The 14,710-nt window shown below is 47.1% G+C and overlaps 1 protein-coding gene across 1 annotated transcript in view; it reads right to left on the reverse strand.

The window, feature by feature from the left end:
* Window positions 1-3,276: 3,276 nt before the first annotated feature.
* LOC143282308 (uncharacterized) overlaps window positions 3,277-14,710 on the reverse strand; it is a 32,674-nt gene continuing 21,240 nt past the window's right edge. The window contains exons 10-13 of the mRNA XM_076587910.1: window positions 12,553-12,627; window positions 11,443-11,517; window positions 10,293-10,358; window positions 3,277-3,400 (exon numbers count right to left, since the gene is read on the reverse strand). Of these exons, the coding sequence (XP_076444025.1) occupies window positions 3,306-3,400; window positions 10,293-10,358; window positions 11,443-11,517; window positions 12,553-12,627 (311 nt within the window). The 3' untranslated portion in view covers window positions 3,277-3,305. The remainder of the gene's footprint in view (window positions 3,401-10,292; window positions 10,359-11,442; window positions 11,518-12,552; window positions 12,628-14,710) is intronic.

Consider the following 14,710-nt stretch of genomic DNA (forward strand, 5'->3'; position numbering starts at 1 on the left):
ACACACACACACACACACACACACACACACACACGGACACACACACACACACACACACAAACACGGACACACACACACACACACGGACACACACACATACACACGCGCACGCACACACTGATATAATTTACAATGCCACATCATCGTTTTTTTCCCCATTGACTCTGAGACAGAAACATTGAGGGCGTGAGGTTAAAAGAAACTCACGAAAGTATATAACTGACGGCCAATTCCATTACAAACATAAAGACAGAAACTAAAGGGGCAGAATCGGTCCCCATTGTACAATGACGCTTGCCAAGGGGAAAAAACCAGAAGACAACAAAAAAGTAACAGCGGCACATTCAGCATTATAGGTCCTGATTAACAACGACAACAGGCAGACCAAAAGCTCATCATCACAAAGCGAGTCAACAGAAGAACCAACAAAAGGAAGAGAATTAAAGCCATTGAAGCTGTGCGCCTGATGTCTTTTTACCATCGAATCTGTGCGCCGGTTGTCTTTTTACCATCGAAGCTGTGCGCCGGTTGTCTTTTTACCATCGAAGCTGTCCGCCTGTTGTCTTTTTACCAGAGTTAGCGGAGACCAGAAAGAACCTCACACTTCATATATTACATATATTATAATACACGTCAACATCTCAGCACCCGAATTCCCAGTAACTCTCAAGTGGACGAGCTGCATACAGAGCTCTGTAAGTAGGGACAACAGATATTGTGATGATGTGTGTAGGGTTGTGACAACACAGAAAACTGTGAGTGTATAACACGGGGAGAACTGTGGGGGGCTTTGAGCCGACCACAACTGTCGGCAGAATCTGATGAATAGATAAAAGGTAATCGTTTCCAAGTATTCGTTCTAGTCGAACATGCTGCGTACGAACTGTTTTTATTCAAACTGATGACTCAGCAAACCGGTTGAATGTTGTCTCTCTCAGACTGCGATGCTCCTTTGTGTGGTAGTGGTGGTGGTTGATATTTGTACCCCACCAAAAAAGAACCCTTGCACCGCCACTCAAACGAATGAAACTGCAAACTGTTCTCAAATGAAGGAACTTGCTGAGTGTTCATGTTCCAAGCTAATCAATGTCCATGCTCAGGATGTACTAAAAAATCGCTATTGTGCTCAAGTAACAACGTGCTCACGAAGACCTATTCGCTGTCTACCAAAGAAACGAAATCTACTGGCATCTCCACATACAGACACTGCAAAATGTCTCTACTCAATTAAATAACAACACTGCTCAGCGCTCGTTTAACTAGGGCTACCCAAAACACTGTAATTGGTCATCGTCTGCACTCAAACATCAAAACTGCCCATTCCCTATACTTGAAGACCGAGCTCGCTCATTATTCACACCAAGCACTAAAAGAGTTCGATGTCTGAAAATCCAAAGTATCTGTTGTCAAAGTGACATATTTCTCAGCGGGGCATTGAAACAATGCACTATCTGCATTATAAAGGACGCGACGACACTGCTTCCAGTCTTTTCCACAAACAACGGTCAGTCTTAGCCAACACACAGAAGAACAAAACTGATGGCCACAGTCCGCCTGGGTTGTGACTGTCCATTTTTACAACAGAGGGTGCAGAGGTGGCTGGGAGAGGTACAGGGCGGACACCCTGTGATTCCCATGGGGACTGTGGGAAGGGCTGTGGATTGGGGTGTTGGGGTGTTGGGGCTGTGGGGTGGGGAGCGGGGGGTGGGGGTGGGGGTGGGGGTGAGGTTGGGGTGTTGGGGTGTGATTGTGGTTTGGGGGTGAGGGTTGGGGTGTTGGGGGTGAGGGTTGGGGTGTGGGGGTGGGGTTGTGGTATTGGGGGTGAGGGTTGGGGTGTTGGGGGTGAGGGTTGGGGTGTTGGGGGTGAGGGTTGGGGTGTTGGGGGTGTGAATGGGGGTGTTGGGGGTGAGGGTTGGGGTGTTGGGGGTGAGGGTTGGGGTGTTGGGGGTGAGGGTTGGGGTGTTGGGGGTGAGGGTTGGGGTGTTGGGGGTGTGGATTGGGGTGTTGGGGGTGAGGGTTGGGGTGTTGGGGGTGTGGATTGGGGTGTTGGGGGTGAGGGTTGGGGTGTTGGGGGTGAGGTTGGGGTGTTGGGGTGTGGATTGTGGTATTGGGGGGGGAGGGTTGGGGTGTTGGGGGTGTGGTTGTGGTATTGGGGAGTGAGTGTTGGGGGTGAGGGTTGGGGTGTTGGGGGTGTGGGTTGTGGTATTGGAGGGTGAGGGTTGGGTGCTGGGGTGTGGGTTGTGGTATGGGGTGTGATGGAGGTGGGGTGAGGTTGGGGGTGGGGTGTGATGGAGTGTTGGGGGTGAGGGTTGGGGTGTTGGGGGTGATGGGGAGTGTTGGGGGTGAGGATTGGGGTGTTGGGGGTGAGGTTGGGGTGTTGGGGGTGTGATTGGGGTTTGGGCTGTGGATTGGGGTATGGGGTGAATGGGAGTGTTGGGGGTGAGGGTTGGGGTGTTAGGGTGTGAATTGTGGTGTTGGGGGTGTGAATGGGAGTGTTGGGGGTGAGGGTTGGGGTGTTGGGGGTGTGGATTGGGGTATTGGGGGTGTGGATGGTATTGGGGGATGTGTATTGGGGGTGAGGGTTGGGGTTGGGTGTGGGGGGTGTGGGGACTTGGGGAGAGTTGGGGTGGGGGAGGTGGGTGTGGGAAGAGGTTGGGCTGTGGGGGAGGAGGTGTGGGGGCTGTGGGGAGGAGGTATGGGGCTGGGGAGGTGTGGGGCGTGGGGAGGATGTGGGGGCTTGTGGGGGGAGGAGGTGTGGGGTTGTGGGGGAGGGGGTGTGGGCTGTGGGGAGGGTGTGGGGCTGGGGAGGAGTTGGGGGTGTGGGGAGGAGAGTGGGCTGGGAGAGTGGGGGCTGTGGGGGAGGAGATGTGGGGGCTGTGGGGAGGAGTGGGGTTGTGGGGAGGAGGTGTGGGCTGGGGAGGAAGGCTGTGGGAGGAGGTGTGGGGGTTGGGAGGAGGTGGGCTGGGGGAGGAGGTGTGGGGCTGTGGGGAGGGTGTGGGGCTTGGGGAGGAGATGTGGGGGCTGTGGGGAGGAGGTGTTGGGGCTGTGGGGGAGGAGTGTGGGGGAGGAGGTGTGGGGGCTGTGGGGGAGGAGGTGTGGGGGCTGTGGGGGAGGAGGTGTGGGGGCTGTGGGGAAGGAGGTGTTGGGGCTGTGGGGGAGGAGGTGTGGGGGAGGAGGTGTGGGGGCTGTGGGGGAGGAGGTGTGGGGGCTGTGGGGGAGGGCTGCGGAGGATGTAGGAGGGCGGGGGAAGGTGGTGTGCAGGCTGTGAGGGTGAGGGAGCGTGGGAGGGCAGGGCAGTGCAGCCGTTAGCGGGGCAGCACAGTGTCCTTGAAGCCACAGCCGTCCCCCCGGGCCGCGGTCAGCATGCTGCAGGAGAAGCTGTGCAAGGCGTCGTGAGCCTCTGCACAAACACACACAGGCATCTTCAGGTCACGGCCATGGCAAATCATCTACAGCTTAGTCTTTTGTGAAGGAGTGTAACTCTCAAACTAGGAGGCATGTTTGCACTGGCTCTTAGTGCTGTAGCCTTGGGGGCTAGCTGGCCTTTGGAAACTATCCTAGACTATGACTCTCAAACTAGGAGGCAAAATTGCACTGGCTCTTAGTGCTGCAGCCTTGGGGGCTGGTCGGCCTTTGGGGACCATCTCAATGCCGAGACTGTCCTTAAAAACCCTCGTGGCCGAGAGAGTGGTGGTGCAGCTCGGACAAGACAGTCTCCACTTTAATCAGATTCTAGTCGGGACAGCAATTGCCTCATCCGCTGTTCTGATATCAGTTCATAGTCGCACGCGGCCGACTATCATACGTCTTCAAGTGGCTTTACTGTCTCACTTCAAACAACTGAGACAGAAGGTTTTCTTTCAGCTCATTATCATTCTCGTCATCGACGAACAACAAAGCGAAATGGAAAACAAAACGAATGGATAACCAACTAGCATACCTTTCATCACCACGCACACATCAATCCTCATGTGGAAGGAAAACATTGAGGACAGGACAGGACAGGACAGGACAGGACGGGGATGATGCAGTTCGTTAAGGCATGGCATGTATTAGGGGGGAGGGGGTTCTTTTTTTGGTTTTTGGTTTTGTTTGGATATATATATATATGCGTGTGTGTGTGTGTGTGGGTGTGTGTGTGTGTGTGTAGAGAGAGAGAGAGAGAGAGAGAGAGAGAGAGAGAGAGAGAAAGAAAGAGAGAGAGAGAGAGAGAGAATACGTGAACACACACACACACACACACACGTCTTTCGGAGTGAAACGACCATAACCCGGAGAAATCAACACCTATAATGATAATAATGATGATAATTCTCAAACGTCTGATACGAACATGTGTGTGTGTGTGCGCGCGCGCGCGCGCGCGCGTGTGTGTGTTATTAATAATAATTGTATATATGATATAAATCTATAATTGTATATATGATATAAATCTATCTTGCCAACACCGTGTGTGTGTGTGCGTGCGTGCGTGTGTGTGTGTGTGTGTGTGTGTGTGTGTGTGTGTGTGTGTGTGTGTGTGTGTGTGTGTTTTAATAATAATTGTATACGTGATATAAATATATCTTGCCAACACCCCCTCCCCTCCTCTCGTTTATAAACAACAACAACAACAACAACAACACCAACAACAAGACAGTCCGTTTCAGTCGTAATGTATAATCTTACAACAGATCAAGCGGGGTGCGATTTTTATCGCAGTGCAAACTTTGCTGGGATCTGTGCTAGTGTTACCAATGCTTCTTCACGCTAACTCCACGTCATCTTCGCGCTCTCAGGATCAGTCAACTTCCAGAAAATCGTTCGTTTAAAGTTCCTATTGCAAGAAAAGGGGGAAATCAGCGCGTGCGCGCACACACACACACACACAAAGAAAAACAACAACAACATAACGCTACGCTAATCGAAAGCAGGCAGGAGGGTGGATTGGAAGTGGAGGGTGGATGGGTAGGGTTGGGTGGGGAGCGGAGTGCCGGGAGAGGAGTACAAGGAGGAGGGGGAAGGGTGGGGGTGGAGGGTGTGAGGGTGAGGAAGGTGCGGTGTATCAGTTTGTCTGCAGCTGCATCTGTTGTCACCTGAGAATCCTGTGATTAAAATCCAGAATTACGGACCAAAATTACCCGGGGCGATAAGATAATTAAAGGTGTCATCTCTCTCAGACGGTCTCCGAACAAGTCACCTCCTCTCGGGCATTTCCAAGCGAGAGTCATACGATCCTGAGCAGTGAATAAATAAATGAGCGAGAGTTCTGTTGTGTCCTCAAGGGATCTCTTTCTCTCTCTCTCTCTCTCTCTCTCTCTCTCTCTCTCTCTCTCTCTACGTGTCTCTCTCTCTCTCTCTACGTCTCTCTCTCTCTCTCTCTCTCTCTCTCTCTCTCTCTCTCTCTCTCTCTCTCTCCCCCTTTGCCTCTGTCAAGATTGGATCCAAAAAGAAATATGCAAAGTTGAAGACGACAGCGGATGTCAATTTAATCAAGTGAACATCACATAGTTTTTGTTTGTTTGTTTGCTTTATATTTTTGTTTTGTTTTGACGGTGCGTGGTGATGGTGGCGGTGAAGGTAGCGATGGTAGTAATATTAGCCTGCAGAATTAAGTAATCCTCGCCAGTTCTCTTTTAATCCCAAGTTGAGTCTTTTTCTTTTTGCTTTGTTGTCGATAATAACCAGTGTCACAAGATTCAAAAGCAGGAGGCTTGCTGTCGCTCTTGTTTAACTCTCTCCATACGAACGGCGAAAGAGACGACGTTAACAGCGTTTCACCCCAATAACCATCATCAAAATATTACCAGCGGAAGGCTCTTACACTGAAGAGGTGAATGTTGACAAAGAATACCACAATTCTGACGACGGAAGCTAAAGCTTGGGTCATTCAGACACCCACTGGACATCCGAGGTGTCTGTGTAGAGGAGAAGAGAGGACTGGCCGTACTGAGTGAGTTAACGAAAAACAAAAAAGGAGGCACGGAAACTAAGGTTATTGCTACTTTGTTGTTGTCGATAATAACCAGTGTCATAAGACTGAAAAAAAACAATAGGCTATTTGTCGTTCTTAGTAAACTAAAAACAAAACGAGGCCCGCAAACTCAAGTTATTGCTACTTTATTGTCGATGATAACCTGTGGAGTAAGACTGAAAAAAACAATAGGCTAGCTGTCGCTCTTAGTAAAAAAACAACAGAAAAAAGGAGGCCCGCAAACTCAAGTTCTTGCCGCTTTATTCACGGCTCAACCGGCAGTCCATGTGCAGAGTTATACCGGGGACACCCAACGCCCATGGTGGAGTGACTGATGCCCCATTCACCCAATACCCAACCACTACACTGTCGGGTTTGTTTCACCATTCTCTTCAGTACACCCCATACCCACACCCACGTCCAATCCCTCAATACACCCCCATACCCACACCCACGTCCAATCCCTCAATACACCCCCATACCCACACCCACGTCCAATCCCTCAATACACCCCCCCCACCCACACCCACGTCCAATCCCTCAATACACCCCCACACCCACACCCACGTCCAATCCCTCAATACACCCCCACACCCACACCCACGTCCAATCCCTCAATACACCCCCACGCCCACACCCACGTCCAATCCCTCAATACACCCCCACACCCACACCCCACGTCCAATCCCTCAATACACCCCCACACCCACACCCACGTCCAATCCCTCAATACACCCCCACACCCACACCCACGTCCAATCCCTCAATACACCCCATACCCACACCCACGTCCAATCCCTCAGTACACCCCCACACCCACACCCACGTCAATCCCTCAATACACCCCCCACCCACACCCACGTCCAATCCCCAATACACCCCCATACCCACACCCACGTCCAATCCCCCAATACGCCCCATACCCACACCCAGTACACCCCCACACCCACACCCACGTCCAATCCCTCAATACACCCCATACCCACACCCACGTCCAATCCCCCAATACACCCCCATACCCACACCCACGTCCAATCCCCCAATACACCCCCATACCCACACCCACGTCCAATCCCTCAATACACCCCCATACCCACACCCACGTCCAATCCCTCAATACACCCCATACCCACACCCACGTCCAATCCCCCAATACACCCCCATACCCACACCCACGTCCAATCCCCCAATACACCCCCATACCCACACCCACGTCCAATCCCTCAATACACCCCCACACCCACACCCACGTCCAATCCCTCAATACACCCCATACCCACACCCACGTCCAATCCCCCAATACACCCCCATACCCACACCCACGTCCAATCCCCAATACACCCCCATACCCACACCCACGTCCAATCCCTCAATACACCCCCATACCCACACCCACGTCCAATCCCTCAATACACCCCCCTACCCACACCCACGTCCAATCCCTCAATACACCCCCATACCCACACCCACGTCCATCCCTCAAGACACCCCATACCCACACCCACGTCCCATCCCTCAATACACCCCATACACCAACCCACGTCCATCCCTCAATACACCCCCATACCCACACCCCACGTCCAATCCCCCAATACACCCCATACCCACACCCACGTCCAATCCTCAATACACCCCCACACCCACGTCCAATCCCTCAATACACCCCCATACCCACACCCACGTCCAATCCCTCAATACACCCCCATACCCACACCCACGTCCAATCCCTCAATACACCCCCATACCCACACCCACGTCCAATCCCTCAATACACCCCCATACCCACACCCACGTCCAATCCTTCACCCATTCTCCACACCTATTGTTTGTGTGTGTGTGTGTGTGTGTGTGTGTGTGTGTGTGTGTGTGTTTCTGGAAAGAATGAATACGTACGCGTCTAGATCACTTTGTAGTGAATAGACAATCAACCAATGAGAAGAGAAGAAGAAGAAGGAGAAGTTCGTGGAAAAATCCAGTTTGATCCATTCTGGACACCGTGTACTCATTTATACGGATAATTCCAGACTAATCGGAGGTAAAGCCATGTTCAAGTAGACTGGGGAAAAAACAAACAAACAGGAGATACATACGCACTGGCACGTACAAGCACGCACGCACACATACACGCGCACGCACTAATTAGCCATGAGAGAGAGAGAGAGAGAGAGAGAGAGAGAGAGAGAGAGAGAGAGAGCGCACACACACACACACACACACAGAAACAGAGAGGGAAAAAACAGGCAGACTGACAGACAGACACACAGACACAGAGACACACAGACACACAGACACAGACACACAGACACACAGACACAGACACACAGACAGAGAGACACACAGACACAGACACACAGACACACAGACACAGACACACAGACAGAGAGACACACATACACAGACACAGACACACAGACACACACACACACAGACACACAGACACACACACACACAGACACACACACACACAGACAATGGAGAGGAAGACGCGTCCTACCCCCCACCCCCACCCCCACCCCCAACCTCCCCCATTCTCCGCTCCTCCTCCCTTTTTTTTTGGGGGGGGGGGGTCATTTTTTCTTTTTCCATCTATATCATTTAAATCCTGCTGAGATCCACTTTAGCTTTAGCCAATGCTTCGAATGACCAGCATTGTTTTAAACGGGGTAAACAGAGTACCCGGGGTGTACAGTTCCCTTCGCGTTCAATCACCAGAGCCCCCAGAAGTGTACTGAGGACCTGATACCAGCTGTATCAGTTCTCCTCCTGTCTGTCGCCTACCACTTCGTTCCGAAACCATTAGCCATCGTTTGAAGAAACAACCCCCCCCCCCCCCCCCCCCCAAAACCCCGTCCTCTTGTTTTACGTGTTGAACACTTTCAGGTCAGACACTGCCCACAATTACCAGTCTGTTATAGCCCCCCTTCCCCCCCCCCCCCTCCTGTCCCACTCTTTTTTTCTTTTCTTTCCAGCATCAGTTTCGCTGTTACACCTTTTTTTTCTTCTGCACTCCCGTTCACTTGTATATGTTTTTGCGTGTTCTTTTTTTTTTTTTTTTTTTTAAGAAAAAAGAAGAAGTTTGAAATGAAAGAGAAATGCTTGGTTTAAATTATTTGTTGTTGTTGTTCGATTGTTCGGTTTTTTTTTTTCAGGTTTAGATAGATACAAAATGCCCCCCCCCTCCCTTTTTTTTGACTCACTTGTGTAAACAAAGTGAGTCTATGTTTTAACCCGGTGTTCGGTTGTCTCTGTGTGTGTGTGTGTGTGTGTCCATGTGTCTGTGATAAACTTTAACACTGACATTTTCTCTGCAAATACTTTGTCAGTTGACACTAAATTTGGCATAAAAATAGGAAAAATTCAGTTCTTTCCAGTCATCTTGTTTAAAACAATATTGCACCTCTGGGATGGGCACAAAAAAATAAAAAAGAAGCCTAATTATATGCAAACTGCATTTACTGTTATATTTATATTTTTTGTATTCTCTAAACTTGGCACTTTGACCTCTTACTCTGACACAACAACAAGAGGAGTCATTATTATCATTTTTTGTTCAAACAGGAACTTCTTTTGCTAAGCATGGAATTTTTATTTATTTTGCAAACGTTTTGGTGCAGATAGTAAAAAAGGGAAATTACTCTGTAATTAATGCTAGGGGACTTAATTTATCACAAGTGAGTCTTGAAGGCCTTGCCTCTCTTGTTTTTCCTTTTTCTTTTCTTTTTTGCTTCCGTGAATGCGTTATAAAACATCTGTTGGGGTCAACGAGCAGGACTGTGTTGGGATTGTTGATGGAAGGCTCGAATGAGAATGAGTTACGAGTGGATAGAGTTATGTGAACAAAAAACTTTTCACACAGACACAACACACACACCAACTCAACCATCTCCGCCTCGCACGCACACACACGTGCGTGTGTGTGTGTGTGTGTGTGTGTGTGTGTGTGTGTGTGTGTGTGTGTGTGTGTGTTATCTTCAGTTTAACGTCTATTCACTATAAGTGTTTTTAGACGGAAAGGAGTAAGGAAGTGGATAAAGGAAAGGGAATGCATGTGAATATTAGTGTAAAAAAGTATTCATGTTATGTATCAGAGGAGAAGTATATTATAAGAAAAGGTCTAAAGAGATTGTGGTGTGTATTGAATGAGGTGTCATGAGAAGGAGAATATGTACATGGATACCAACAAGTATTAACCTACAATAATGTGTGTGTTTGTGTGTGTGTGTGTGTGTGTGTGTGTGTGTGTGTGTGTGTGTGTGTGATTGAACGCGTGTGTGTTCAAATGATTTCTAAAAATGTCAATAATGCTTTAAAGACAGGAGGACAAAGGCAAGTGGCTTACCTTTCAGTTTCTGCTGCAGAGAGAAGCGCACTTTGCGTTCCTGTTCCAGCTCATTGGTCAGAGTTTCTGGAAGAGAAGAGAATAGAAAAATAAAAAAGATAACGATAGTAATGATACAGACAACAACAACATAAAAATAGGTTGTTCGCAAGCGTAACATACATCGAAATAAACAACAAAATATACCAACCAATCAGTGATAAATCGATCAGCTATCGAACCGCACAAAAGCCGCTGTATTCTTTAGCTTAACTTCTTTTTTGGTGTTATCAAACGGATATTTGCCTTCAACGGGGTGTGACCAGTTATTGTGAATATGCGTGACATCGCTTGGTTTCTTCTTTATCATTTGTTTCCGTTATACACAATAAAAAATAAAAAAAACACCCAGAAAGCTAAGTGATAGTTGTAGTAGCATGTGTCTCAGATCAAGGCTAAACAATGAAAATTAATGTAAATGGGCATTCAAAAAAAAAAAAAAAAAAAAAAAAAAAAATCGAATGAAAACAGTATCCTTTTATTTTTATTTTATTTTTTTACTGTTCTGTTATTAATCACTGGAACCATACTTTCTGCCAACATCAGTTTACATGAAATTATATATCAATAAACGTTAATTTCTGTCGGCATGGTTTTACACGTAACTACACATCAACGAGCTTTAGTTTCTGCCGGCATGGTTTTACACGTAACTACACATCAACTTGCTTTAGTTTCTGCCGGCATGGTTTTACACGTAACTACACATCAAGGAGCTTTAGTTTCTGCCGGCATGGTTTTACACGTAACTACACATCAAGGAGCTTTAGTTTCTGCCGGCATGGTTTTACACGTAACTACACATCAAGGAGTTTTAAGTTTCTGCCGGCATGGTTTTACACGTAACTACACATCAAGGAGTTTTAAGTTTCTGCCGGCATGGTTTTACACGTAACTACACATCAAGGACTTTGAAGTTTCTGCCGGCATGGTTTTACACGTAACTACACATCAAGGAGTTTTAAGTTTCTGCCGGCATGGTTTTACACGTAACTACACATCAAGGACTTTGAAGTTTCTGCCGGCATAAGGCCTCTCACGCACACAAACACGCACGCATGCGCACAATAGCCTACTTGTTTGGTTAAACATGGTGGTGAATCTTGTTTACCTCTCAGGACTTCCAACTGCCGCGCCATCTGGTCTCGAAACGCTTTCTCTCGAGTGACTTCCTCTTGGAATGTTTCTGTAACATGTGCGACATTTTTTTAAATTTATTTTTAATTATCTTATTTCTCAAAGTTTGTCTTCTTTGTATATCTCTCAAAACACTGTATCTTCTCTCTCTCTCTCTCTCTCTCTCTCTCTCTCTCTCTCTCTCTCTCTCTTTGTAGATGGTACACTGTCATGTAAGGTGAGACTTCGTTAACTCACGGTAAAAAGTAACATGCTGAACTGGACCTGATATTTGGACGATAGTTAGTCCGTAATAAGTCACACAACAGTCTGAAAAATCAATTTTAAAACGGGGTCTTGCGAATAAGGCTAAAGTCATGACGAATCAGGTGAAAGGTTTTAAAGATGAATTAAAGTAATTTTCAGAACAAAAGTGTCTGTTAATTATATTACTCATTTGTTTCTTGTAAGACAATAGGCAATATACTTTTATACCACTTGTCAGTGGGCAATATACTTTTATACCACCTGTCAATGGGAAATCTACCTTTATACTACCTGTCAATGAGAAATATACTTGTATAACACCTGCCAATGGGCAATATGCCTTTATACCACCTGTCAATGGGCAATATACCTTTATACCACCTGTCAATGAGAAATATACTTTTATACTACCTGTCAATGGGCAATATACCTTTATACTACCTGTCAATGAGAAATATACTTTTATACTACCTGTCAATGGGCAATATACCTTTATACCACCTGTCAATGGGCAATATACCTTTATACCACCTGTCAATGAGAAATATACTTTTATACTACCTGTCAATGGGCAATATACCTTTATACCACCTGTCAATGAGAAATATACTTTTATACTACCTGTCAATGGGCAATATACCTTTATACCACCTGTCAATGGCCAATATACCTTTATACAACCTGTCAATGGGCAATATACCTTTATACCACCTGTCAATGGGCAATATACCTTTATACCACCTGCCAATGGGCAATATACTTTATACCAACTGTAAAAATCATCATCAGAAGAGTTTGATTTCTACTACAAAAAACAACAAGTACCTGCATGGCTTACCTCTCAGCATGGACACCTCCTTTTCTTTCTTCTTCCGGTTGCACACCTCTCTCTTCAGGGAGTGGCACAGCTCCTCTGGAACCGAGAACACATACATATAGGGTTCACAAAATGTGAAGCACCGCTTTAGAGTGTTTTCTTCTTGGGGGGCAGAGTGAACTGATGCTGAATTTTCGGTGAACAGTCAGTGTGATGAGCACCACTCTTAACCTCAGGTGCTTTATTGCAGTGTTTCTCTGTCTCTCTCTCTCTCTCTCCGTCTCTCTCTGTGTCTCTCTGTCTCTGTCTCTCTCTCTGTCTCTGTCTCTCTCTGTCTCTCTGTCTGTCTGTCTGTCTCTCTCTCTCTCTCTCTCTCTCTCTCTCTCTCTCTCTCTCTCTCTCAGTCCTGTCTTAACAGCAGTTACAACTGTTTGTCGTTCAGGCCAGTGTCTGTGCAATTTATACTTTTGAACGTTGTAACATTAATTTGGAGAAGCACTCTCCCATTATTACAAAACAGCACAAATCTAATGTATACCAGGTTTCCGAGACGTGGTAGCCATGTCACGAAGCTATTTTGTTTTGTAAAGAACATGTTTCTGTGCATTATTGTTTGATCAACGTCCCCCATCCCCTTTGTTCCCTTTGTGAATGGGCGTACAGCCTAACACAATAAACTATTCATTCATCCATTCATTCATTCTCTCTCTTTCTTTCTCTCTCTCTTTCTTTCTTTCTTTCTTTTTCAATTGAATTCCACAGCTCTAGTTTATAAACCACCGAATAACCATACATGTTTGGATAAAACATCGATTGTTTCAAACGTATACATCGATTATTTCAAACGAACTTTGATAGCCGTTCAAAGCGCACGTGTGTCTGAAACAGATATGTGGAGTGATGGCAAAGAGGTATTGCGTCCGCCTAGGAAGCGAGAGAATCTGAGCGCGCGCTGGTTCGAATCACCGCTCAGCCACCGATATTTTTTCTCCCCCTCCATTAGACCTTGAGTGGTGATCTGGACGCTAGTCATTCGGATGAGACGATAAACCGAGGTCCCGTGTGCAGCATACACTTAGCGCACGTAAAAGAACCCACGGCAACAAAAGGGTTGTTTCTGGCAAAATTCTGTAGAAAAATCCACTTCGATAGGAAAAACAAATAAAACTGCACGCAGGAAAAAATTGAAAAAAAGGGTGGCGCTGTAGTATAGCGACGCACTCTCCCTGGGGAGAGCAGCCCGAATTTCATACAGAGAAATCTATTCTGATAAAAGAAATACAAATACAAATACTGTGTGTGTATTCAGTGACAGGCCAGTGGTAGACCGTAGTAAAACAACCTTCATGGTTAAAATCTGACTTTAAAAAAAATTATTTAAAATAAACATTTAATGAAAACATACCTTCTGTTTTGAAGTGGTTGATGTGACGTCTGTACATAGAGTGCAGATTTTCACACGTGTATGTGTACATTACAGATAACAACGTTAAAGGTCCTTCTTCCTCTTCTTCTTCTTCTTCGTTCGTGGGCTGCAACTCCCACGTTCACTCGTATGTACACGAGTGGGCTTTTACGTGTATGACCGTTTTTACCGCGCCATGTAGGCAGCCATACTCCGTTTTCGGGGGGGTGTTAAAGGTCCCATACAAAGCCTTTTACGGCCATCGAGGCAACAGTAGGTTACTTTCCACTGTGTGTAGGACTCGGTATCGAGGCAACAGTAGGTTACTTTCCACTGTGTGTAGGGCTCGGTATCGAGGCAACAGTAGGCTACTTTTCACTGTGTGTAGGGCTCGGTATCGAGGCAACAGTAGGCTACTCTTCACTGTGTGTAGGGCTCGATATCGAGGCAACAGTAGGCTACTCTTCACTGTGTGTAGGACTCGGTATCGAGGCAACAGTAGGCTACTTTTCACTGTGTGTAGGGCTCGGTATCGAGGCAACAGTAGGCTACTTTTCACTGTGTGTAGGGCTCGGTATCGAGGCAACAGTAGGCTACTTTTCACTGTGTGTAGGGCTCGGTATCGAGGCAACAGTAGGCTACTTTTCACTGTGTGTAGGACTCGGTATCGAGGCAACAGTAGGCTACTTTTCACTGTGTGTAGGGCTCGGTATCGAGGCAACAGTAGGCTACTTTTCACTGTGTGTAGGGCTCGGTATCGAGGCAACAGTAGGC

Source organism: Babylonia areolata, chromosome 5 (genome assembly GCF_041734735.1).
Source record: "Babylonia areolata isolate BAREFJ2019XMU chromosome 5, ASM4173473v1, whole genome shotgun sequence".
Lineage (NCBI taxonomy): Eukaryota > Metazoa > Mollusca > Gastropoda > Neogastropoda > Buccinidae > Babylonia > Babylonia areolata.